The 25,390-nt window shown below is 39.9% G+C and overlaps 1 protein-coding gene across 6 annotated transcripts in view; it reads left to right on the top strand.

Moving 5' to 3' along the window:
* LOC122087211 (GTPase Der) overlaps window positions 1–22,328 on the top strand; it is a 90,605-nt gene extending 68,277 nt beyond the window's left edge. The window contains exons 7-10 of one of the 6 annotated variants that reach the window (XR_006142701.1): window positions 4,473–4,658; window positions 6,718–6,864; window positions 19,892–20,054; window positions 20,923–21,057. Coding sequence is in view for 3 of the 6 variants with exons in the window: in XM_042656259.1 (XP_042512193.1) it covers window positions 4,473–4,658; window positions 6,718–6,864; window positions 20,923–21,060; window positions 21,188–21,490 (774 nt within the window). In the remaining 3 variants the exon portion in view is untranslated. Of the gene's footprint in view, window positions 1–4,472; window positions 4,659–6,717; window positions 6,865–19,851; window positions 20,055–20,919; window positions 21,061–21,187 lie in introns of those variants that run through there. The other 5 variants (XR_006142702.1, XR_006142703.1, XM_042656259.1 and 2 more) reach the window with 5 other exon arrangements.
* Window positions 22,329–25,390: the final 3,062 nt, after the last annotated feature.

The following is a 25,390-nucleotide window of genomic DNA, read 5'->3' as shown; positions in this document are numbered from 1 at the left end:
AAGTATCTGCAAAATTTCTCCGGTTGTATGGGCGTTTCAGACTTTCCTCAACCTGATATGCTACTTGTACGGCATCTTCCATTGTAGGTAGTCGACTAGATGCAAGGGCAGCACTAAGTTGAGGGTGCAGACCATTGCGAAATTGGGCCACTAAGACTTCTTCATCCCACTCAAAGTCAGAACGAGTGGCCAAATAATAAAATCTAGCAACATACTCTTCAAAGGTCAAATTCTCTTGTTTCAACTGTGCAAACCTGAGATGCATGCGTTGCTTGTAATCAGAAGGCAAGAATCGCCGATTCATGACTTCATACATTTCAGCCCAAGTAGTGACCAACCCAATGCCTCGGGTTCGGTTCTGTTGTTGTTGCTTGATCCACCAGACTCGAGCCGTGCCTTTCAGTTTGGCCTCTGCAAATAGGATCTTTCGAGCCTCAGTCAACCCGTACCATCTGAAGAATGTATCTAAACTGTGAATCCAGTCAAGGTACAATTCTGGATTATTGTCTCCATAAAAATCAAGGACATCCAGTTTGGCTGCTCTTTCTGCTCCATCATCATGTCTACCAGTCCCATATGGTGGTGGAGGTGGTGGTGGTGGTGGTGTATGATGTGGTGGTGGTGGTGGTGTTACTGGCAAATCCTGTGGAGTGGTGTTGGAAGAATCCCCAGACTGAATGGGACTCTTTCCTTTATCTGCTGTCACCAAACGATCAATAGAAACTTGCATAGATTCCACCATTGTTTTTAGGGACGTGACCATGTTAGTGAGGGCATCAAATTTTGTATCAGTTTCTCCTTTATAGGAATTCAGCTGTTGAACAACTTCACTATTGGCTACCATGGTGATGAGTAACAAAATAGCACTCAAAGAATAATGGTAAATAGTAAATAACTGGATGCTTAAAGGGCAGGGGCAGAATGGTAATTTTTTTTTTTTTTTTGAAGTTCAAACTAAACCACAAAAAGGTATATCAATCACGTGTGGGATAGGGGTTTGATTTGGAAATAAAAATATATGGGACAAAAGGGGAATAAAGGAGAAAAGGAGGGGTATTTATGGCAAGTCAAAGAATTTTGATTAAAAAGAAACAAGAAATAAGAGGGTTGGGGTTTCACCGACAAAGGAGGGGAAAACAAAAGGAGGGAAGGTTTCTGCCCGTCGGAGATGGAGAACCAGCGACCGCCGCCGCAACAGAGGGGGGATGGAGACGATGACTGTGACTGCAACGAAGACTTCGACTGAGCCTTTCTTCTTCGCCTGGTGGAGTAGATGACTGCGACTGCGACTCATGGGAGCCTGCAAACCAGGTACGTGAGTTCTCCTCTTTCTCTTGCTTTCTCTTTTCTTCTTCTGTTCTTTTTCTTCGTCGACTCTCTCATATCCTTTTTCTTCTTCTTTCTTCTCTCCTTCTGTTTTTCTCGGTTCTTTTTTTCTTTTTTCTTTTTTTTTGGCTGCTATCTCTCTCTCTGCTGCTTCTCCGACTTCGAACTCGACCTTTTTTNGGCAGGTGACCACATATTTGTACAACCATGGGTTTGCTCTGAAGTTGTTAAGGACAAAATGTGGTGGGGACTTGGTGAGGCCAGGATTGACAAGGTTTGCGACGAACTATGTCACCTTGAAGAGCTTTGAGACGAAGAAGTTTGGATTGAGATCCATGTTTGCTTCTGAGGAGTGGTTTAATTGGGATGGATCTAACTCTCAAGGAGGAAAAGCAGCCCAAGCCACTATTTCTAGTGAAAAATTTCGAGAGGATCTCAAGAAAGTGGTGAAGATATTAGATCCGATTGTGAACGTCTTGAAGTTGGTTGACTCATAATAGAAACCCACCTTACCAATCATATGGGCAGCCATTGAAATGATGAAGATGGAGGTGGAAGCAGTGTACCGAAAGGGTAACAGGAAGTTCCTTGCCATAATCAAGGACCACTGGGAGAGGCAGCTCACGCATCCTCTACATAAGGCTGGTTAGTTTTTACTTTATTCACCTTACTTAAACTTGTTAATACTGACATATACTTTTGCTTACCCAATATTCACCTTATGTATTTTCAGCTTGTTACCTAAACCCCAAGTATCAATATAAGCATAGGCTTGGCTTGAGAACTGAACTCATAGATGTAGTTCACATCGTGGTGGAGAAGATGGAGAGGATTGAGTCAAACCCAACCGCACAGAATATCATCAACACGAAGGTGAGTGTTGAAGTTATTAATTGATGCAATTATTAACCTAGGATATAAACAGTAAGTTGCTAACATTAGTACCGACATACAGATATATCTAGTTTGTCTGCCAGAATGGAATCCATGAGTTTGGGACAGGGTGGAGGATCTGGGCATTAGCATGCACTAAATTCATTAACTCGAGCTCTAGTCCAGTACATCATGGTGATAGTGGCTTTGAGAGTGCCGGATCAGCTGCATCACATTATCGGTATCCGGGATAGTATGGTGTATATGCCGGTGGACCATCATACGAGAGCACCGGTTCAGTTGGATATGATAGTGGTTAAGTATGGTGAATCTTCTTCCTCATTCGAACAGGAGGGTTCTATAGGTGGTGGGTCATTTTTTGTTGACAGTATCTTTGGGTATCCATCCCAACCTTCTGTGCCATATCCACAACCTATGATTGTGATTAACCCATTCCCTAAGTTGATATACCTAGCTAATGTTGATGATGAATCTTATAGAAGAGCGGTGAGAGAGTACCAAGGCAATTGGGCCCAGAACATGTCATGGGATGCATATGTCTCTAATTCAAAGGAGTGGCTACGACATCTACAGTGGTACGCAGCTCGTGGGATGGAACCGCCTAGACGCTCTACATGGAATTGAGTCACTACTTTCGAATGTTGAGTTATTGAGTCACTACTGTTGAGTGTTGATAGATAACTGTTGATGATGTAATAATTTTATTTATTTTGGATCATTTGGATCATGTCTTATGCTTTGATGTAGATTGTAGACTATATATAGTCATTGTGTAGTATAGTTTTAGAATTTAAATCAACAAGTCAGCATAATGATTATCGAACCTTTGGTTCACCACACAAGTAAGACTTTATGTGTTTTTTTATTTTATTTTTTATAAAACTAATGATGTGAATGTGTTAGAAATGTTTAAAATAGGATGTACACAAAAAATCAGACAAAAAAAACACTGTTTGGGGGTCGAAACCTAAGTTTCCACCATATTGGGAAAAATCCCCTGGTATTCTCGAAATTTCCCAGGTTTCGATCGAAATTTTGGTCTACCTAGGGGTCGAAATCCGATACCGTGAACCTTGGCTAGGTCTAGTGTAGAGTCTGAGTATCATGTCATAGCTCATGTCAACTATGAGTTGATGTGGATAAATCAGTTGTTGACAAAACTTGGGTTTGAATGCACTTCGTCTATGCAGTTATGTTGTGATGACTAAGTTGCAATCCATATTGCATCTAATCCAGTGTTCCATGAGAGGACAAAACATATTGAGGTTGACTATCACTTTGTTCGAGAGAGCTACAACAAGGAGTTATTTCTACAAGTCATGTTCGCACAGGAGAACAACTTGCCGATGTTTTCATTAAATCTTTGGGGAGTGGTAAAGTGGACTATATTTGTAACAAGCTGGGCATGATTAACATATAGGCTCTAACTTGAGGGGGACTATTAGAAGTCTGTCGTGAAAAGAGGAATCCTGCACAAGTCGGAGGCTTCTCCCTTGATGTTTTCCTAGTTCAACTAGGATCGTCCTAGTTCAACTAGGATTGGTGTCTAAGTTAGAAGCTAGTAAATCTGTGCTAGTTTTCTATTATATTTTGGATTCCTATTCCTAGTAGGACTTGTAATAGCTGATTTGAGCTCTATAGAAAGAATAGAAGTGGGCAGGCCCAAACATACAATTAGGACTCCCTTGCATAAATCGTAATACTCTCTCTCTCTCTCTCTCTCTCTCTCTCTCTATTTTTCTCTTCTATTTTACAGTCCTACTGACACCAATAGCAACAAGCAAAACAGTTTTTACTTCATATTCTAGATGGAAGAATTCAATGACCTTTCCAGTTTGAAAACCACTAAAGTTCACTCAAAACATTATAATTTTAACTAAATTTAGATTATAAGGTTCCGTTTACCTAAACTTCCTGGAACTAAGCTCACTCAAGAACTTTACGTCGTAATAAAATTTTATGTTCATATTTTATTACTTGCTCACATTTTACATCAAAGTGAATGGAGGCTAAGTTGAACATAGATTTTCATTATTACAAAATGTAAGATTATTCATCTTTCTTGATTTTGTTCTATTCATTTTCTACAGTTGCACATTTTCTGCAGTTGCACACCGAGTAGGATACAATCCTATTAAATTGATCCATATTTCCCCATTTCTTGATTAAGTTTTGCTTGAAAATCCAGCTCCACAAACATATTTCCAACATATTTTGTGGCTGAAATTTTTGGTACGTTGTGAACCCATTAGGTTGCAAAAGCAAGGAGTAGCATGAAGCATGCGGAAGTAGTTATAGCAAGGCAAGCAATCGAGGAAGGTCGAGGTTTGGTTGTGATTGTGAATAAGATGGATCTTTTGAGGGGGAAACAAAATTCCAAGTTATATGAAAAGGTCATAAAAGCTGTTCCAGAAGAAATTCAAACACTTATACCACAGGTTTGTTTGGTACCAAAATTCTTGACCTTGCACACTGATTGCCTGTCTATCTGCCTACGTTAGCTCCTTTCATACTTTTAAATATGAAACCAACTTTTATTTATGTCTCCTGCATAAAATCAATTATTGAGATTCATCGTTTTGGACAATGAACACCACTTTGTCTTTTCAACTTCATTAATGATGTAGTTAGTTATTGACTGAGACTTTTCTTAATGACTCAGATCTTTGCGGTACCATGGCTGAGATATTTTATTGCTATAATCTTGGATTGAATTTAGAAAGAGTATATCCCTAATCTTGGAGTTGTTTATGGACATCTTTCTATCTCCTATGATGCCTGCATGCATACATGTCTTACTGTTAACCTAATTCATTACCTGAACTAATTATTGGATCAGATTTGTAAAAATTGATGTGTTAAATTTTTCTGCCTGAACTCTTTAACATTTCAAATCTATCATGGGTTCATATTCAAATATTTGTGAATAAAAAATTCATTACCAAAAGGGGGGAGGGTGATACAGGGGCCCCTAAAGTGTGGAAGAAGGAAAAAAAATCAATATAGAACAACAATGCTAACAAAGAAAACCCAATCCTCAAGGAATACAGGAGGAAGGTTGCAAAATGGAGGGAGCTAATCCCCAAGACACATCAATATGCTTATTCCTTGGTGAATTGATACAACAAGAAGAGACTAAACATAACTTGTTTTTTTATGTCAAAGGAGATGGTGCCCCAAATCTTGGAAGAGTTTAGAGTTGGAGGACCGTTTCTTGAGATTACGCTCCATCCAAATATGGGTAATGGCAGCGCCAAAGCGTGCTTACCTACTACATTATAGATTGATTTACTAACAAAAGTTATACCCACCCAAATTTATTCTTTTTGAAAAGGAAGGATCTTTAGACTTTTTGGACATCATTTTGTTAGGATCCCTTTCCAAACAGAAGAGGAAAGGGGGCAAGCAAAAAAGAGATGGTCCATATCTTCCGTAGCATTCCAACATAGGTAGCAAAAAAGGGTGACAATTATTTGACGATGGATGAGAAAACTGTAAAACTATGACGAGGGATATGGCCTTTGAACCAAACGAGCTTGCTCCAAGGAGATAATGGGCCACAAGATTGGATGAAGTGCTAAGCCACTTTGGAGTTTAAAAGGCCCAAAGAAGCTACAACCCAAATCTTGTGACCTACTTTGAGGCCTTCTACCGATGGGTTGCAAGGCATTCCACACAATTGATAGCAAGGGAGCGGAAGATGTTGGGGGGGGGGGGGGGGGGCTCGCCATGACTAATGATTGAAATAACCTAGAGGTTTGAATAGGTTACACTAGTCGTTTGAAGAACTTAGATGTGATTGTAATTAAAAGTGAGGAATGTAAAATTTAAAGCAATCACAATCAACATCAAGATTTATAGTGGATCGATTCAGCTCGAGTCTAGTCCACTCACAAGTTCCACTTGAGAGGTATTCTACTAGTTCTTCCCATTCAGTACAGTAGGTGGGGAGGGAACTTTTCAAATATTTTTGGAGGATAAAAGGATCCTTTACAAAATCTCCTTTATAGGTAGTGAGTGACCTTTCAAATCTCTTTACAGGTAGAGAGGGACCTAGACAATCTTTTAAGGATAAGAGGATCCTACACACTTGTCTGAGTACAGTCTAGAACAATTGTGTAAACAAGCCCACTCCTAAAGCTAAACCAACTCTTGGGCTAAAAACAAGAATTCAAGAGGAATAGAAAGTTTGAGTATTATCTTGTGCAATGCGTGATATGCAAGTATGCAATGAAGCAATAATAAATAAGAATGCACCTTTATGTCTTCCAATAGAATGCCAATCAATGTGGAAGACTTGCGTTAAAACTTTTGAGTTCTTCTTTGAAGAGAATGCACGAAGACCAAACTCAAGTAATGATCACCCTTCTCACTTTTTGGCTTTCGATAATAATGCTCAAGAGATAAGATTAATTGTTGTTTAATGAGCCTAAAGTGGGGTATTTATATAGATGATTAAGGGTCTTATTTAATTTTATATTTTTATCTTTTTTAAAGGTTCTTGCAAATGTTGACCCTGGAACCGTAGAATTCTCCCCTTCCAAAGAGAACAGTTTTGGGTTGATGTCTTTTGACCTTCTCAACCATATTTGGATGGACCGTAATCTCAAGAAATTGTCCTCCAACTTGAGGCCTCTTCGTCAGGTATAAGATTCCATCTCCTTTGAAGTTAAAGTCATGCTTTTGGCTGTTTGCTCTACTTGTATTGCCTCCCCACGGAATAGGCATATTGTTGTATCCTGGGGGCTTCCTGCCTCTACTTCTAGCCTCCCCTCCCCCCCTCTTGAGGGTCGGGGGTGTTCAGTTTTGTGCTTCTCTCTCCCCTTCTTAGGGGCTATTGTTTTTTTTCTTCTCTTTGGTAATGAACTATTTATTTGACAAAAAAAATTAAAGAGCAACCCAGTGCACGGGACCCCTGCTATTGTACGGTCTGTGAGGGGGAAATGTATGCATTGAATGAGCTGAAGTATGCAAAGCATGATCTTTCTATTTAAATAATAACAATGGCTTGCATAACAGTATGCAAACCTAACACCCAGCAACCACCAAAAGAGAAAGAAGAAGAAAAGAATTGAGACTGCTAGTTCTGAGAGTTGTGAATAGCTGTCTCCCTTTGATGCAGATCTAATCGGAATGTTTGTGTGCCCACAAGAGTGATAGATAGTTCAAATTAATTTTTGAACGGCAATTTTGTAAATGCAGGAACAATTACCCTTAAGAGTGAAGGGCATAAGTAGTGGGTCAACTGGAGTTAGAACTTTAAATGGGATGAGCTGTTATGGAATTAAAGAAGCTTGGGAATAAATGGAACTAAAGTTCAGAAATAAAGGGTGGTTATGTAATTATAATATTCTATCCTTATTTGCAATTTATAAGACTTGCCTTCTTCAACCTTAGAAACCCACGATGGAGTGCAGATCTAGGAGAGAACTAGGCTGATTCCGAAGGATAGAACTCATTCAACAGGAATCCAATCGAACCGAAAATTTAGGAGAGAGATCGATAGTCAGATTGCACTTGATACCGACCAATATCAGATCAGAAGAAGATGCAATAACCTCGGGGAGAATCCTGTGACCTGAACCTGGTGGAGAACTCAGATCTGAGTTCTGGTTTTCAGATTTGCTGTCCACTGACTCGCAGGAGCTTGGGATGGAACTTAGGGTTTAAATCACCCCAGGGAGGAATGCTTATGCCCCAAGTTTCAGACTGGAAGCTACAGAATCGAAGGAGATCGAACCACCTTCACTGGCTGCAAGTGCTGCCTGGAACAGAAACAGAGAAAGAGAACAGGGAAACAAGGAAAAAAGAGAGGAAAGAAGAAAGAAGAGAGAGAAGGGAAGAAGATCAGGAAAGGAGAAGGATGAACATGAAGCCCACGGCAGCCATGGTTTCAACCATCAAATTCATTCATTCAATTCTTAAAAAATCTGTTCCCATCATTGGGTACAAAACTCTAGTTAAAGTCTTAGAAATTATCTACTTCCCTATTCTAAAACAGAAGCAAATATGGAATCCAAATCACATAAAACTTGACTCCCAAGCTATTTTAAAATAAAATAAAATAAGAAGTAAATCAAACATAAAAAGGTAACCAAAAATTCCTTCACCCAACTGCATCACCCTTGCTTTCTTGTTTATAATCAACAAAGTACAAGACAAAAGGAAACTATCCTAATTAGGAAACAAGGGAAAATAGGAAATAAAATTAAATCAAATCAAATCTCCCAACTCTAATAGCAAGCCAAATATCATGGGTTGCCCCCCTTACGACCCCCACCGTCGTCCTGCCTGTCGAGGCGCTTGTACCAGTACTCCCTTGATTTAACTGTGACGGAATACAAGACATCGTACACCAACAATCTCCACCTTGACTTGAATTCTGTCGAGCTTCCTGTAAAGATAACCTACCGACGTCTTCATCCCTGTACCTCGTCAGAGTTACAAACCCTCACCTATTTGGTGCGTCCCTTATCTTCAATAATGAGTAATATTAATCAACTCCAAACAGGACTCGAACTTCTCTGTAGTAACTGGCTTGGTAAGCATATCTATTGGATTGAGATCTGTATAAATTTTTCTCAAGCGAATACTGCCTTCTGACACGAGCTCCCTGGTCTTGTGAAATCTCACATCAATATGCTTTGTCCTTGCATGAAACACCTGATTTTTTGCAAGATGTATAGCACTCTGAGTGTCACAATGTAACACTGTACCTCCTTGCTCCAACCCCAACTCACGAACCAATCCAACCAACCAGACTCTTTCCTTGACAGCCTCAACTGCCGCCATGTACTTTGCCTCTGTAGTGGACAATGCAACTAGAGACTGAAGCATCGCCCTCCATGATATAGGTCCACCAGCCAATGTAAATACATACCCTTTAGTAGACCTCCTGTTTATATCACCAGCATAGTCAGAATCAACATCACCCGCCAATTCTGTGGAACTTCCTTTACCACTGAACATAACACCTATATGTTTAGTCTTGCTCAAATATCTAAAGATCCACTTAATTGCATTCCAATGCTCCTTTCCTGGATTACTCTTGTATCTGCTACCAACATTGACTGCGTGAGACAAATCCGGCCTGCTACAAACTGTAGCATACATGAGACTCCCAACTGCACTAGCATAGGGGACCTGAGACATCTGCTCCACCTCATGTGTTGTAGGGCATTTCCTTTCAGATAACTTGAAATGGCTAGCTAACGGAGTGCTAACCGGCTTAGCCTTTCCATGTTGAAACGTTCTAGCACTTTTTCAATATACCTCTTTTGAGTTACCCAAAGTTTACCTGCATTTCTATCTCTAAGGATCTCTATGCCAAGGATCTTCTTAACAGCACCAAGATCCTTCATCTTAAATTCAACACTCAACAAAGACTTCAAAGAGACTATCATGTTTATTCTTTGCAGCAATGAACATGTCATCAACACAAAGCATCAACAAAATAATGAAATTATCACTTGACACTTTGTAATAAACATAACTATCATACTCACTTCTTACGTTGCCAATCTTCATCATGTGGGAATCAAATCGCTTGTACCACTGCCTAAGAGATTGTTTAAGACCATAAAGCGATCTCTTAAGCACACAAACATGATCTTCCTTTCCCTGTACTTTGAAACCTTCAGGCTGCTCCATATATATCTTTTCCTCTAAGTCACCATGAAGAAATGCAATCTTCACATCAAGCTGTTCAAGCTCCAAATCATACATGGCCACCGAAGCAAGTAGTACCATCGAAGTTTGTTTCACCATTGGAGAGAATATTTCATTATAGTCTATCCCCTCCTTCTGTGCATAGCCCTTGGCTACAAGTCTGGCCTTATACCTTTCACGCTCCTCAGATACTACCTCTTTCTTACGAAAGACCCATTTACCCCCAATGATTTTTATTCTCTTGGGTTTTTCCACAATCTCCCAAGTTTTGTTCTTTTGCAGAGACTCCATTTCCTCTATCATAGCTGCCATCCATTTATCATGTTATGCATTACTCAAAGCATTATGGTAGAAAGATGGATCATCTATACCTACAATGAGGGCATAGGCAACCATGTCTTTAAACTCGTATCTCACAAGAGCTTTGTGAGTACGCTTCCCTTTACCCTTTGCCACAGTATATGGAACTTCTAATATTTCCTATTGTCCTGGTAAGTCTCTAGATGACTCATTCTCGCTTGTTCCTGACTCACCTAACTCCACCTGCAGAGTAGAACCTTCTTTATTTTCATCAACTGCTTGTGAACTGTAATTTGACTTTAATATATGGGACTCATCAAACACAACGTTCCTACTAACCACAACCTTCTGTGAACTTAGATCCCACGACTTGAATCCGTTTACTCCTTTCTCAAAACCAAAAAAGATACACTGCTTAGACTTTGAGTCTAACTTAGAACTCTGCTGACTCTCCACATGAGCATAGGCTGGATAACCAAATATTTTTAGAATAGAATAATCTACATGTTTTCCTGTCCATACCTCTTCAGGAATTTTACAATCAATCGCTTTTGATAGACCTGTTGATGAGGAAACATGTCATATTCACTACTTCTACCCAATATCTCTTGCTCAACCCTGCATTGAGCCTCATACTCTGAGTTATTTCTAATAGTGTCATGTTCATCCTTTCAACTACACCATTTTTCCAGGGTGTCTTTAGAACCATGAAGTGACGTGTAATCCCTTCAGCTTTGCACAATTCTAGAAACGACTTGTACGTGTACTCCCCTCCATTATTTGTTCTCAAGTACTTAATTTTATTTTCTATCTTCCTTTCTACCTTAGCCTTCCATTCCTTAAATTTAGTGAACACCTCACTTTTATGCTTCGTGAAGTGGATCTAGACTTTCCTTGAGTAATCATCAACAAATGTCACGAAGTATTCTACCTCACCTTTAGATTTTGTTGTTGAAGGACCCCATACATCATTGTGTACATAATCAAGCACCATTTACTCTTATATTTTGCAGTTTTGAAACCAACCTTGCACTGTTTCCCGAACACAATACTTGCAGAAGTTCAGTTTGCAAGTTTTCACTCCCTTAAATAGTTTCCTTTTATAAAGCTCCATCAATCCCCTTTCTCCCATATGCCCTAGCCACATATGCCATAGATAAGTATCGTTTGTATCAGATCCTGCATCTATAGTCACAGATGCTTCACCTGTAACAGTGCTCCTTATGAGTCTGTATAGGTTTCTTGTTAGTTGTACTTGTACCCTTATAACAACTATGACACCCTTAATAACTTTGAGAACTCCACCTTTTTCTATGTACTTGCAGCCATTTGAGTCAAGTGCCCCCAAAGATACTAAGTTTTCCTTAATTCTGGTACATATCTCACATCTGCTAAAGTTCTTACTATCCCATCAAACATCTCGATTTGATAGTGCCTAACCCAATGGTTTTGCACACAGCATCATTCCCCATTAGGACAGACCCACCATTATATGGTTAATATGTATTAAACCAATCCTTATATGGACACATGTGATATGAACATCTAGAATCTAAAATCCAAGAATCAGAAGGTTGATTCTTACCTGATGATATAGAGAGTCCATCTCTATCTGAACAATCAACCACACTAGTTTCCTCAGATGCCTTATCTATACCTTTCTTCTTCAAGTCCATCTTCCTCTTCAAGCATTTTCTCTTCAGATTACCTTCCTGCTTGCAATAGTAACAAGAGACCTTTGTCTTTGCCCCTTTTGACTTCAATCTACTCTTCCAAGATCCTTTCTGATTTGATCTCCCTCTTTCCTATTCCTTGTCACGTCCGAATAGACCTTCTCTTTGAGATTTCGTACTATTGGCCTTCTTCTTTGTATAATTGGACATGAGGGCAGCTGTGACTTCATCCATCTCAAGGGTCTCTTTCCCATACAAGAGAGTCGTTACCAGGTGATCATACGATTCTGGGAGCGACAATAGCAATGGTAACGCTTTGTCTTTTATCTTAACCTCCAGGTTTGTAAGTTTACTTACGATCTGATAAAACGTGTTAAGATATTCTAATAGATCCGTACCTTCCTCCATCTGTAGAGAATACAATTGCTTCTTCACGAACAACTTGTTTGTTAAGGACTTCGTCATGTAGATGCTTTCAAGTTTCGCCCATTACTGCGGTGTAGATTCATTACCTACTACATACTGTAGGGCATCATTAGAAAGATTCAATCGAATAGCATTTACCGCCTTTTTCTCCATCTCTTCCCAATCTTCATCAGTAAGTTTTTACTGGTTTCTTCAACTTCCCCAACAACGTTTTCGCCAAACTCTGTTTTATCAGAAGATCCTTCATCATTTGACGCGAAAGGGTAAAATTGTTCTTCCCATTGAACTGCTCGATATCATACTTGACATTCGATGCCTTCCCTGTCATCATGATAGCAAACCCCAGAAAACGAAAACCTAGGGCTCTGATACCAATTTGTAGAAACGCAACCCTAAAACAATGTAGAAGATAGTGGAAAAACAAGAACAAGCAAGGACAGATTTACGAGGTTCGGCAAGATTGCCTACGTCCTCAGTGAGATGAGATCCTTCTTCACTATCAATGGAGAATAGGGTTATAGCGCTCATCCCTCACACCTCTCAGTATTGCTTGCATTACAGAGAAAGAAACCCTCGCTACAAATATATAGCGAAAAACCCTAATCCGGGAAGTACAAAACTACCCTAAAATAAAAAAAATTTGCGGGGGTTGCGCCCCCTACACTCTTGCTATGCAGGGGGGCCTCCTGCCCGCTTGCAACCCCCACCGCCGTCTTGCCTGTCGAGGCACCTGCATCGGTACTTGCTGGATTAAACTGTGATGGAATACATCGTACACTAACAATCTTCACCTTGACTTGAATTTTGTCGAGCCTCTTGTAAAGATAACCTGTCGACGTCTTCATCCCCGTACCTCATCAAAGGTACAAACCCACACCTATTGGGTGCATCCCTCATCTTCAATAATGAGTAATATTAATTAAGTCCAAATAGGACTCGAACTTCTCTGCCCTCAAATATATAGCGGGACCACCGTCTTTCCTATCAAGGCGCCTGCATCAGTACTCCCTGGATTAAACTGTGACGGAATACAAGACATCGTACACCAACACTAAGTTGGTTAACGGAAGCAATGAACGGAATGATAATCAACTTTATCGCACAAAATGACAATCCACTTCAATATGCTTAGTTTTCTCGTGAGACACTGGATTACTTGCAGTATAGATAGCCCCCTAATTATCACAAAACATCTTCATAGGTTGAGTGATCGGAAAACCCAACTCATGAAATAATGACTTTAACCACATCAATTCAGTTGCAATATAAGCCATGGCTCGATACTCAGCTTCTGCACTGGACCTCACAACAGTAGGTTGTTTCTTACTTCGCTAAGTAACAAGATTACCACCCACAATTGTGCAATATCCGGTGGTTGATCTCTTGTCACCATCAACACTACCCAATCAGCATTAGAGAAGCCACCCAAATTAACACTCTGATGTGGACGATAAACGAGCCCCTTCCCTGGAGCTCTTTTCAAAAACTTCAAGATACAAAAAACTGTCTCCCAATGTATCTTCTTTGGAGATTGCATGTATTAACTGACCACTCCAACAAAATGATATGTCTGGTCTAGTGATAGTGAAGTAAATGAGTTATACCACTAATCTCCTATACCGGTGTTTGTCTTCGAAGTCTTCACCATCAGTAGCCCCAAACTTATGGTGAGCATCCATAGGGGTATTACTGGTTCAGAAGCCAACAACCCTGTATCAAATAAAAAATCAAGTATATATTTCCTTAGGGATAAGCTAATCACTTTCTTACTTCGAAAAACTTCAATGCCAAGAAAATACCAGAGGGGATCCAAGTCCTTCGTCTGGAAATACTGATAAAGGTAAGATTTAACTTTAGTAATACCAACTTCATCATTGCCGGATATAATGATATCGTCCACATAAACAACAAGAACAACAATTTTAGATTTTTGGTGCCGAACAAACACTGAGTGATTTGAGTAGGAATGTGAGAACCCATATCGAAGAACAATAGAGCTAAATTTGCCAAACCATGCACGTAGTGACTACTTCAACCATAGATGGCCTTGTGAAGTTTGCATACTCTACCATAATTCTCCCCCTGAGTGACATACCCTGGAGGTTGCTCCATATAAACTTCTTTTTGAAGATTGCCATAAAGAAAAGCTTTTTTGATATCCATACGATAGAGAGGCCAATCCAGATTGATAGCGAGAGATATAAGAACATGAATGGAGTTTAATCGTGCACCGAAGAGAAGGTTTCAAAGTAGCCCACACCATAGGTTTGAGTATATCCTTTGGCTACCAACTGCACTTTAAGACACTCGATGGAACCATTAAGATTAACTTGATAGTGTACACCCATCAACAATGCATAAGATTCTTACCAGGAGGTAAATTCACATGAGTCCATGACTGACGAGATAACAGTGCATCCATTTCCATAGTTTCTTTTCACCCAGGATGCGACAAGGCCTTATGATGAGACGTAGGAAACATAGTAGACAAGGAAAAAGCAAGATTACAAAAAGATGGAAGATGAGAAATGGACACATAATTGTCTATAGGATAGGCCGCCAAGGATTTCTAAGTACAAAATCACAAACCTTTCCGAAGGGCAATGGGTTGGTCAGAGGGAGTTGCAGTACCAAGATCAGGCTGGTTGGTGGGCAGAGCAAGACTGGTAGTGGAGGATGGCGGCACAGTTGTTCGACACTGTTGATACACTTATCGGGGAAGAGTAGTCTCTCATTGGCAAGAGATACAGGAACCAGAATAGGTGGTTCATTAGTTGTGGTAGGCAAAGTTAGGGATGAAACAAAAATAGAATAATAAGCAGTACTTTCAAAGAAGGTAACATTAGCATTGACGAGTTGTTGGTGAGTAATAGAGTCATAACACTTATACCCTTTTTGAGTTTGAGAATAACTAAGAAATAAACATTTAACATCCTGAGGAGATAATTTATCAACCTGGGTTTGTAAAATATGAACAAAAAAACACTACCAAAAATGCTAGGAGGAAGACTAAACAAAATGTGCATGGGGATATAAAAAGGAAAATGGGGTATGATTATCCAATACAGACGAGGGTATGTGATTTTGAAGGTAACAGGCAGTAAGAATTGGATCACCCCAAAATTGCCTAGGAACATCCATGTGAATCATAATGGATCTAGCAACTTCCAACAAGTGTATTTTTCCACCCAGAAACTCCATTTTTATTTAGTATATGAGCATTGAGCAACTGGTTCGATGAATCATGCCATTAGATAAATTGAACTGAGAGATTTCTCGCTGAGTATATTCAAGTGCATTATCAGACCGAAAAATCTTAATAGAAGCATCAAACTGATTTTTATTTCATGATAAATTTTTTGAACACAGAAAGAAATTGTGATCGATCCTTTAACAAGTAGAACCAAGTCAAGCGAGAATGGTCATCAACAAAACTAACAAAGTAAGAAAAACCTAATCTATTATTAGCCCGACAGGGACCCCAGATATCTGAACAAACTAAGGAGAATAAGGAAGACCTACGAGTCACAATACGAGAAGGAAACATGAAGCGATGATGCTTCGCAAGTTCACATGCCTCGCGCTCCATGCGAGAAAGAGAGCGACAACTGGGGACCATCAACTGAAGTTTAAATAAAGTGAGATACCCAAGACGAAGGTGCCAGTGAAGAGGAGATCCACTAGTAGTTGTAGCAGCAACAGTAGATGGATCGGTGCCATCCAAATAATATAAGGCAGCCTGCTCAAGCCCTCCACCGATCGTCCTCCTGGTCTGAAGGTCCTAAAAGACACAATAAGATGGGAAAAATGTCAGAGAACTATTAAGAGACTTAGTAAGTTGACTGACATGTAGAAGACTTGAGGGTAACTTAGGAATGTAAAGAACAGGGGACAGATTCACAGATGGGGCAGGAGAGACCACACCATGACCTCTCACTTGAGTAGAGGAACCATCAGCAAGAATAATAGGAGAAGAATTATAAACTTTAGAAATGGAAGAAAACAAGTAGGATATACCCGTCATATGGCAGGAAGCACCGGAATCAATGATCCATGGTGTGAGAGAAGTAAAGGTAAGAAGGGCAGAATTACGTGTGTGGGCTAAAGTAGCAGCGACAGTGGAGGCTGAGACAAACTCAAGCTGTTGGAGAGCTTGAGTAGTTGATTAAAGTCATCGCGAGACACAATACTAGTGGAAGAAGCTTCTGGTGCAGATGCAAGGGTGATGTCTCCGGAAGTACCACGTTCAGAATTTGTAGTGACAGTATTGGCTAACACATTAGCCCACTCCGGCTAAACATGTTTTTCCCAACATGTTTCCACAGTATGATTTGCCTTACCACAATAGCTGCACTGATGAGAGGACTTGTCAACTAGCTGTCCCCCTGTACCATGGCCTTTTCTAGAACCATTCCCAGCAACAAAGGCAAAGTTATTTTTAGTAGAAAGGTCAACTTTAGACGGAGTAACCAAGCGATGAAGAGGGGAGAAGACCTCGTTGAGAGAGGGCACCTTCTCACCATTAAGAAGTTGACCTTTAACAGAGATAATTAGGGTGAAGTCCAGCCAAGAATTTTGTGATGTGGAACTCAGCATGTTGTTGCTTTAAATGATCCAGGTTAGTTGTAAGGGGCTGATGTATCTGGAGTTCTTGAAGATGGCCTTTATACTCACTAAAATACTCATTAAGAGTTTTGTCTCACCTTGCTTGAAGTTGAACATCTTTTCATACAAATCATAGGTACGAGAATTTTCTCCTGTGGGAAACTCTCCCATAAATCTTCCCAAACCCCTTTGGCAAGAGTGTGGAACATGACATTGGAAGCAATAGAAGGGTCAGTACTGTTCCACAACCATATTTTAACAACAGAGTTCTCATGCATCCAGTCATCATAAGCATTTTTAGTAGAAAGATCCTTAGTATCGACTTTGGGGGATCATCATTGTATTGAACCATTCCCTTAGCATGAATATAGGCTTGTACTGCCTGGACCCACATGATAGTTAGTAACTCCGGAAAGCATGATAGTAGTTACCTGGACTTTGAACATGATCAATGGGTGCCTTTTGTTCAGCCATGACAGCAGCAAGTATAGAAGAGACTCAAACCAAATAAGGTGAGAGTAAAATGACAATAAGTAACCCCAAAAAGAAGCAAGAGACACTGATCAGTAGTAAGCACAATAGTAGCAGCAGGGAAAATTCACAAATGAGGCACACTTGCAGCAGCAATAAAAGGAGATTTTAGGGTCCAAAAATTCAGACAAAAAAAGGTAATATCAGGTTCAAATGAAGCACCTGATGAGGGGAATGGAACCCCAAAATCTTAGGCTGATCAAGGAACCAAGGCAGAAACTATGGATGAAATTTAGGGGCAGAAAAATACCCAGAAAAACAGAGCAGCCGCAGGTTACGAGGAGAAACTTAGTAGCACTTGATAAGGCCTCCAGAGTAAGATACAAGTGAGATCAAGTCCTCCTTAGGGTGAGAAGAACCAGCCCTCAAATGGCTAGAAGCATCAGCAGGTTGAGTAGCAGGTAGTGGCAGCTTCAATCCTTGCAGCTGATAGAACCAACAGAAGGAGCAGCAACCATATAAACTCAGATAATGAGCCTCGAACTCAGAGAAACAGCATGCTAATCATGGAGTAGTAGAGAAAAGCCTGGTTGTCCTTATATCATCACTAACCCGGCCAAAACAATGGAGTTAGGCAGCACAGGTTGCTACAACCAATAGGGAGATTGATCCTTCGCTGTAGAAACAGACCTAGAAAAATGGATGGAGATTACTGGGTATTTATGGCTCTATACCATGTAAATATATGCGAACCTTAACATCCAGCAACCACCAAAAGAGGAGAAGAATCAAGACTCCGTTGCTTTCTTATTTATAATCAATAAAAAGGAAACTAGAAACTAGGAAACTATCCTAATTAGTAAACAAGGGAAAATAGGAAATAAAATCATGTCAAAATCAAATCTCCTAACTCTAATAGCAAGCCAAATACCGTTGGAGTCAAGAGAGGCATCTAAGTGATGCCACCGACCCCCACATGTGACCTTTGTACCCCCAGGGTACAAAGGGTCCATTCTTTAACAGCCTGCATCTAAACAGTCTAGCTGTTAGGTTCAACTAATCAACCGTAATGAGTTGTGATTTCTCCCCCTCCCACCCTCTCAAGTATAAAGCCTATGGATTGGGAGGTGAATCATGAGAAAGTTACCTGTGGCCTCCAAAGGAAGGTTCAGTTTTTTTTTTCCCTGTTATTTATGCTGGTGAGGAGCTCCCACCCTCTTAAGTATAAAGCCTATGGATTGGGAGGTGAATCATGAGAAAGTTACCTGTGGGCTCCAAAGGAAGGTTCAGTTTTTTTTTTTTTTTTTTCCCCCTGTTATTTATGCTAGTGGGGAGATGAGTCAATATTTTATCCATGTAATTTTGTTAGAGCTGTCTTGGCTCACTTTGTGACCTTTGTTCAAATTTATCTCCTCCTCAAGGGATCCGTCACCATATGACTATTGACTAAGTGGTACGAAAAGATATGCATATGCTAGGGCTCGATTCTAGTCAAGGTTTAAGATCTTGATCTTGCCCTTTGTCTCACTAAACCAAAAGAGAGAAATCTCATCGAGGTCTTGTATTTTTTCCCGGTAGACTCGATGATTGGTCTCGGCGGCTATATGGTCTTCGTAGCCCCTGAAACTTGCCATTGACCCTATTTTAGGCCTTCGAAACACAGTGGAAACATCGGTTTTAAAAATCAAATACAAAATGGTACTTTGACTTTGTACCCTTTGTAAGTAGTCTTCGGACCCTTCACCCTAGGCTATTCCACTATAAACACAAACTATTGACCATGTTTCTATAAAAAATAGTTTTGCGAAGTTGTTTTTACTTAAAACTGTTCTTGGGAAGAAAAGGAAATTTGGCAAGAAAAACCACCAAAAGCTTACTTTTTCTTCGCATCAGGCGAGATAAGCGAGAGATGTTGAGTTATGTCGAGTTGACGGTCGAAATTATGTATATACCCCATGCAATTTGGTCTTGAGTCGAGTCAAGACCGAGATATTTTACATTTTATATATCGCCTCTCATCTCATCTCGCCATTTTCAAATAGTGAGATAATAGCGAGATCTTGCCGAGTTCTTAAACCATGATTCTAGTATGACCATGGATAGAGTTTTGTGGAGGACAAGGACCCGTGTTGTCGACCCTTATAGGGAATGTTTCCATGATGCGTCTTAAACTATTGCTTTACCTTTTCTTATTTCGCTTTTTCTTCATTTTAACCTCTCTTTTGTGATTCTTTATTTTCTTTTTTCCATATTGGATCCATGTAGCTGACCCCATTTAATTGGGATAATGTTCTGATTGTTGTTGTTATTGTTTGCATATGATACATATGTATAATTAATTTCAATACCTATCCAAATCTGGCCCACGTATTGTATAAATTATAGATCTTATAAAGAAAAAAGTATGATGAGCATCGACCTCTGACCATGCCCTCAGCTGTACTTTCTCTTTGGAAATAATGCCTCATATTTATCTTGATGCTTGCAGATCTCCTTCTCTGCCTCCACTTTATTCTTAATACTTCCAGGTTTATTGTTCGTACAATGATTTTCTCAGCAAGCAAGGATGGAGAAGAATGAATCATAGAACATTGTAGGGGAGAGAGAGAGAGAGAGAGAGAGAGTGGATTCCTGGTTCACCTTCACAAGAGGATTTTTGTTGTTCTCTGCTTCTGATCATTCCCAGCCCAGGTACCACCTTTAAACAGATTCATGCTTCAGGTTCTCCTTCAGGTCTGGTTGAAGAGAACTTTGAGTTTGATCAGTTCTTAGGTCTTACATACTCAAGAATCGAGCAACAGGCAACCATGAAATAAACCCTGGAATATTGGGTTTTGGGCAAATCTTAGCCATTTTAGTCTCTTAAAGATGGACTGTTAAGGCGGACTTGTACAAAGAATTCCTATTTAGCATCTAATTGCATTTCAAGTGGAAAGAGCAATTGTGCGAAAATAAAGAATTAAATCTAAAATATCTGTTGGATCAAATTCATTCTAGTCTCTGAAACAAAGTATTTCGGCTTTTTCCAACTAAATGAAACAAATTTCTTGACCAATATCTTACCTGGACATGGATAATTATGGTAATTTCCAGATTGAAAGGTAATTTAGAAATTTTATATTTACTTAGGTTTTTGGGTGTTAACCTTCAATTATTAGTTTGGTTTATTTTCTGTCAAAATTGATTGGCAAGTCCTAATGTTGAGCTTCTAGTTCTACCATTCAACACTGATGTTAAGTCTTCAATGTTTCCAATCCAATTTCGCTTAATATATTGCTCATTGGTTTGCTTGTAAGCTGTATCTAAATTTCCTATGCAAGTGTTTACCAAAACAAAATTCCTATGCAAGTTCTGCAAATGTCCAAGGGGAATCAAACTATATCCACCTCTCTATATTTATCAGTTTTCCCTTGTTTTTTTTCACTCCATTAATCAGTCCAACATTCTGTAGTGTCATGCATACATGTAATAGTTTTAAGGATAGAAGGGATTTTTTGTAATCTGTATTATTATTGATTATAAGCTAGTCGTGCTTGCACTGACATGAGTTTTTTAGCAGGTGACGGGTATACCTGTTGTCTTTGTTTCAGCTCTGGAGGGAAGGGGTCGTATAGCAGTCATGAATCAGGTTGTCAGTACATATGAAAAATGGTGCTTAAGATTGTCAACGGCATGTCTTAACCGTTGGCTACATAAGGTAAGTTTGAAAGGCAATTCTGTTCTTTTATTTTGTGATACCTCCTCCATCCATTTAAGTAAATCCTGCACAATTTTTTTCTTTCCAACATATAATGATTCTGCTGTAACTTTTTTCGGTTGGGCAGGTTATGAGACGGCATTCATGGAAGGATGAAGCTGCACAACCCAAGATAAAGTACTTCACACAAGTGAAGGCTCGGCCACCTACTTTTGTTGCCTTCTTGAGTGGAAAGACACAGCTTACAGATACAGATATTAGGTTCTTAACCAAGTCCTTGAAGGAAGATTTTGATATTGGTGGGATACCCATCAGGATCATGCAGCGAGCTATCCCAAGGAAAGTGAGAAACATCGGTCGAAAGAACGGCCAATCCACTGGGAGGTCGATGGACAGAAAACTATCTGATAAGAGGACCATACCTGTTTGACGTTATATGCATGCCTGGTCTATGGTAGGGTAAAAGTTGGTAGATGGCCATTTTGAGTATATGCTGACTGACCAGCACCATTCCTGCCATATTGCAGCTAGTGCAGTGCCTATGTTTATTTGCATGGGTAGGCTAAAGGTCTAAGCCATGTGGCAGAATAAAGTTTTTGAAGATGGTAGAAAGGTCAATAGTTTGGGAAGTATTAACTATTGTAAATACAAGAGGATGCTCAAAGTAAACCGGGGTGGGGGGGCATAAGTTACGATGGTCAAATTTTCATGTGGCCAATCCAGAGGTTATCTATTAGATATTTCACATGACTCTAATCAAATCGATCTGATTATTTAAAGAGAGCTGGCTGTTTTAGGGTGAAAGAGTTGTAGCAGAAAGCAGGGTTCTAATTGCTCCACCATCCCCAGGTTCAATATTTCCGCTGGTGTTCTCATTGATGGCCAAGAGTGTATGTGATCAAAGTTTATATGTAATGACTGGAAAATACACCCCATGATTCTTCTCTCTGCTGGTGTATTTATTCTGCTGAAGGTGTTTGATCATGTCTCTTAGGCTAGCTAATGCAAGTTGACGAACAAAGATTAATTTTAACTTTCTTGATGCAAGATAAACCAGATACCGGCCATGTCAACAGACACAACATGGCCTAATATGGCCTAATGTTGAACTGGGCAGCCAGCCTTGCCTGGTGCCAAAAGGCTTTGGCAGCCCTGGTGAGGGTGACTTGACTTATTCTTTGTTTTTTTATCCAATTTTAAATTTATTTTCTACTTGTTCGAGTGAGTGGGTAATTGATTCTTGAAATGTTATAGAATTCAGTTGTTCATTTTGGTGTTTTGAATAGATCGTCTGATGTTAAATGTTTATTTTTCTCTCAAGGAAGTTTCGATTACCATTTTCAGAGGTCATTTCTAAGGTTTTTAAGTTTCTGGTCAGGTAGACTCGGATCGGTCAGTATTGACCAGATTGGAGATATTATCCTAAATCGGTCCCTGATCCGATACTGATGCACTTTATTATAAGGATAAGACGGTAATAAAAATGTCTTATTGAAAAGTAAAGGTAAATTTGTCTAATCCAAGGGGTTCCCGACTTTTAAAACCTATATTTAACTGTCTTTGCCCGTTTTATTTTATAGCTTTTTAAGAGTTGGAGTATTAAACGCAAATAATATGCATATTATACATTTGTGAAAAATAAAAAAATATAATACATCTAAATCTAATGCACACCCAATGTATGAATGCAATATCCACACGGCGATCACGGCATTGGAATCACCTTGGCCATGTAGGATCCTGTCACAATCCACAACATATTTCCAATTTACAATTTCACAAATATAACACAGTTCAATACATAGCAACATGTTATGAGATTCACATATTCATTTAGCAATTAAAGAAGCATTCATAATTCCCATCACATATGAACAATTCTAAAATATTAAACACTCCAAAATTATCACATGTGAACAATATTAAACACTCCAAAATTAAAGTCAACCACCACACACCTCAGTTGTAGCTTGGATAGGTGAAGTTTCAAGTATATATCAATCGGATATCGACTCACGTTCAGTCTCGTTGTACGTGCTTATTTATGTCATATGTATAAAGGTAGATGGACGTTAACAGGTGTCTAAAACACCAGAAGGAAACCCATAAGGGTTGCCCCCAAGTAGTACAAACACTATCAAATTTGATAGCACAGTGAAGGTCACCGGAAATAGAAAAAATCTACCAAAAGTATTAGTCGTGTTTCCGATGGTCTTGGCAGAGGGTTCCTAAGGGCCTGGATTTTATCAAAAATATGCCACCGGATCCTGCACAGGTGTTTCCGGTGGCTGTTTTCGATGGATTCCCAGAAATGTGCCAACACATTTGGGGCTTCTCTAGCTCGGCCCCAATTGTCGGGATCTAATCTGTGGAGTTTGTAGGGGGTCTTCCTACCTCTCTTCTAAGCCGAAGAAGTCCCAATTCCACCGAGCTGTTTGGGAGATATGGCAACCGAACAGTTGAAACCCTAACTTCACATTTGGTCAAAAGCGTTGTCGGAGCTCACCTGGCTTGGTTGAGCTCGGCAAACACATAGGGGAGTCAATACACACTCACCCAACTTTTGGGAAGTATAGGGATCGAGGCTTACCCGTCCAACCTGGTGATTCCCAACCTTACTCAAAAGAAAAACTAAAAATGGAAGAGAAGAGGTGGTAGGGGAGGTTAGTATCTACCTTCGACAATAATCAGACAACAAAATGCGAAGCCGGGAGCTAGATCAAGCTCCCCCCCCCCACTTCTCCTTCTTCTTCTTCTTCTTCACTTTCTTTTTTTCTCCTCTCTTTTCTCTCCCTCCCACGTTTTGGACATGTGAGAAGTGAGTTCTCACTTCTCCTATTTGTAGTAAGTGAAGGACTTAAGGTCTATTTGGCTGGGCACTTGTCCGACTCAAGTAAGTTAATTCGTCATTCGAGACACGTGGGTCAACCTCATTAGACTCATAGGGTGTACAAGTTATGGGGAAGGGTGTGAGGGAGGTAGTCGGAGCAGGCCGCGATGCGTGTGGAGGGGCCCATAGGCATCGGAACCCAATAAGTAGCACAAAGGGTCACTAGATTCAGGGTCATCGGATTCAGACCAGGTGCTTCTGATGGCCAAGGCAGTGATGTGCCTTGGCTACTTGTTGTCCCGCTGTGGTCACTTCATAGGGGGTTTCCCTAAGTTATATGCATGGAGGTGTGAATTCACGTACCGCTTGGGGTCAGAAGGTCTGAATCCTCTCCAGTTGGATAGGCATGAAATGCACGAGCAATTGTGATCATTCCTTCCCCTTTTGCAATGGGCTACTACAAGCCAAAACCTATTGGTACTCTATATCTCCGGTCTAAGATCTATCAAAAAATTCCAAAGTTTACCAGGTCAGGGCACGAGTGTAACAGTGCCAGAACCCAACCTTCGACTACCCTGCATCCCAGTCACACACACATACACACACACACTTTCACAACTCATATCATTATGCAACATGCACATTCACTTCAAGAATGGATTTATAATATGCAAATGGCATGATCATACACATGTGCATCATGATATAAACATTCCATAAAAGTCACACAAAATCCCCTCACCTTGAATCTCAAGTGTTAGTGGAAAGCCAATGACCTCATGTCATGTTGTCCCGATACCTCTTAGTTCTACTCCTAAGATATATATGGTTTTTCAGTAAATTAGTTAATTATAGGGAGGGTTGACCCTAGGGTATGGTCAAATAAAAAGGGAATAAAATTAGGTTTAGGATGCTTCACCAGCTGATAAAATTGAAAGGGTGGAAAAACCAATTTATGTCTACTAGGTTCACCGGCTATTTATCTTCCCAAATTTGGTCTTCAGGCCATGTGGGACCATTTTTAATCTCTATTGGTGGGTGTAGTTCTATGGGGATTGTGTAACCTAGCTCAAAACTCCCATTTTCCTTACTTAGGTGGTTTACAAGTTGGGTTTTAGTTTTTATGGGGTTGGTTCATCAGTAGATCACTCTCACACGCTCCACCTAGGTTAAATTTAGTGTAATTAGTGAACTAACTAACATGGAGTCACAATATATACCAAATCCCCAATTTTACAAGACTAGGTTAACCAAAATTGGGGAATTTCGGTTGGGGTTCATGTAGTGTCCTCCCACTCTATCTAAAATCACCCTAAACCCTCAATCTAAATGTATAATTTCATCTCCCAAGCATGGGGTTAGGTTGGCGTTGGTACCAAAATTCAAAAACATGCACCTAATGATGTGTGTAGGGACAATATTGGGTATAAAAGGAGAACGTTGGTTGACTGTATCGGTCCATCACCCACATAATGTAATGTCAGCGCACAAAGGCGGTTA

This window comes from Macadamia integrifolia, chromosome 8, assembly GCF_013358625.1.
Source record: "Macadamia integrifolia cultivar HAES 741 chromosome 8, SCU_Mint_v3, whole genome shotgun sequence".
Taxonomy (NCBI): domain Eukaryota; kingdom Viridiplantae; phylum Streptophyta; class Magnoliopsida; order Proteales; family Proteaceae; genus Macadamia; species Macadamia integrifolia.
This window is presented reverse-complemented; position numbering and strand designations above follow the sequence as displayed.